A 1,886-nucleotide genomic window follows, 5' to 3' on the forward strand; every position below is an offset into this window, starting at 1 on the left:
TCCGCTGCCAAAGGCTTTCCCGAAGGGCGGCCAGCACTTACCAGCACCTTGTTCTCAAGCTTGTCCCCTTTCCCTTCCAACTTGACCTTCTTCTTGAGGCCGATCCTGACCTTCCTGCCCAGGACGTCCTTGATGCTCTCTGCGAGAGGGGACAGATTCGTCACCACCTTTTAGCAACAAGAACAGAGCTGGGGGCGAGGGAGCATTTGGAGGAGGATTTGAGGTGTTTTGTTGTTGTTTGCCTTTTGTAAGGTATTTGCTTGTTGTGGTTTTTTTTATACATTTTTATTGATTTCATGCCCTGGCTGGGGTGGCTCAGTGGACAGAGTGTCGACGTGCGGGCTGAAGGGTCCCGGGATCAATTCTGGGGTCCTGGGGTCAAGGGCACGTGCCTTGGTTGCAAGCAGTGGTTCTTGATTTCTGGGCCTCAGGAATCAGGATTTTAAAAAGGTTCCCAGGTGATTCTAATGTGCAGCCAAGGTTGAGAACCACAGGTTGCAAGTATCCCCGGGCTCTGGTCAGGACTCATGCAGGAGGCAACCAATGGACGTGTCTCTCTCACATCAATGTTTCTGTCTCTCCCTCTCCCTCCCACTCTCTCTAAAAACAATGGAAATATATACTCGAGTGAGGACTTAAAAAAAAAAGGCAGCAGACCTGGAGGCTTGAGAGAGAAAGGGAGGCCTGACCATGTGGGTGGGGGCAGGAAGGTCTCCCTGGGACCCCATGAGCACCCGCTCTGGACAGGGCCACGCGAGACAGCGTCTTCCTCCTCCTCCTCTGGACCCCGTCTCCAAGTCTCTCTCAGACAGGGAGCCAGTCACCCTCTCCCCAAACTCCCCCCTCAACACCTGACCCATGGCCTTGACCCTCGTCCAGGCCTCAGAACCTCTCACCGAGACCAAGTCCCTGACCTCCGACCTCTCAGGCCCGCCCCTCCCTGTGCAGAGTGGCCCTTCCTTAGGCCCTTCACCCTGGTCTGGGTGTGGCACCCCCTTGGGGATGAGCCCAAACCTTTCAGCTGCCACTCAATGTCGCCTGCTCTCAGCCTCCGGTCTGCACACCTGGCGATGCCGCCACCACCGCCATCCCGGCACCCTGGGACTGTTAGGTAATTCTCTCCCTGCGCTCCTCTACTCCTTCCGAACAGACTTAGGACGATAAGCACAGGGAGAGAGACAGCTATCTACCAGAAGTGTTAGGTCTCCGAGGGGCAATGGGTGTGACATGTTCCTCTCATTCTTTTTTTTTTAAATGTATTTTTATTGATTTCAGAGAGGAAGGGAGATAGAAACATCAGTGATGAGAGAGAATCATGGATCGATCGGCTGCCTCTTGCATGCCCCCCACTGGGGATGGAGCCCGCAACCAGGGCCTGTGCCCTGACCAGGAATCAAACGGTGACCTCCTGGTTCATAGGTCGACGCTCGACCACTGAGCCACACGGGCCGGGCCTTCTCATTCTTTTCTGCACTTAATTTTAAAAATAAGTACCCTGTCTTAGTTTCATAACCAGAAAGGTACACAACATATTTTAAATCCCTTACACTGAGGTTTTCACGAGTTTGCTTTCTTTCTCTTTTCCTTTTTTTAATGTATTGATTGCTTTTGCAGAGAGAGAGACTGATTTGTTGTTACTCTGACTATACATCCATTGGTTGTTTCATGTATGTGCCTGACCGGATATCAGACTTGCACCCTTGGCACAGCAGGGCGATGCTCTCGCCCACTGAGCACCTGGCCAGGGCTGCCTGCTGCCATCCTGACTGATCCCAGAGGGACTCTGTGCGCCTGGAGTCAGGGAAACTCCAGAGCGGGCGTCGCCCTCCCCCAGCCTAACGGCCACTTCATGGCCCAGAGACCGCGGAGGGCACGGCCCCGAAGCA

General features: G+C 53.9%; 1 protein-coding gene across 1 annotated transcript in view; it reads right to left on the bottom strand.

Moving 5' to 3' along the window:
• LRRC16A (leucine rich repeat containing 16A) overlaps nucleotides 1-1,089 on the bottom strand; it is a 125,121-nt gene extending 124,032 nt beyond the window's left edge. The window contains exons 1-2 of the mRNA XM_015563505.1: nucleotides 1,065-1,089; nucleotides 42-172 (exon numbers count right to left, since the gene is read on the bottom strand). Coding sequence (XP_015418991.1) covers nucleotides 42-172; nucleotides 1,065-1,089 — 156 coding nt within the window. The remainder of the gene's footprint in view (nucleotides 1-41; nucleotides 173-1,064) is intronic.
• Nucleotides 1,090-1,886: the final 797 nt, after the last annotated feature.

This window comes from Myotis davidii, unplaced genomic scaffold (assembly GCF_000327345.1).
Source record: "Myotis davidii unplaced genomic scaffold, ASM32734v1 scaffold217, whole genome shotgun sequence".
NCBI lineage: Eukaryota > Metazoa > Chordata > Mammalia > Chiroptera > Vespertilionidae > Myotis > Myotis davidii.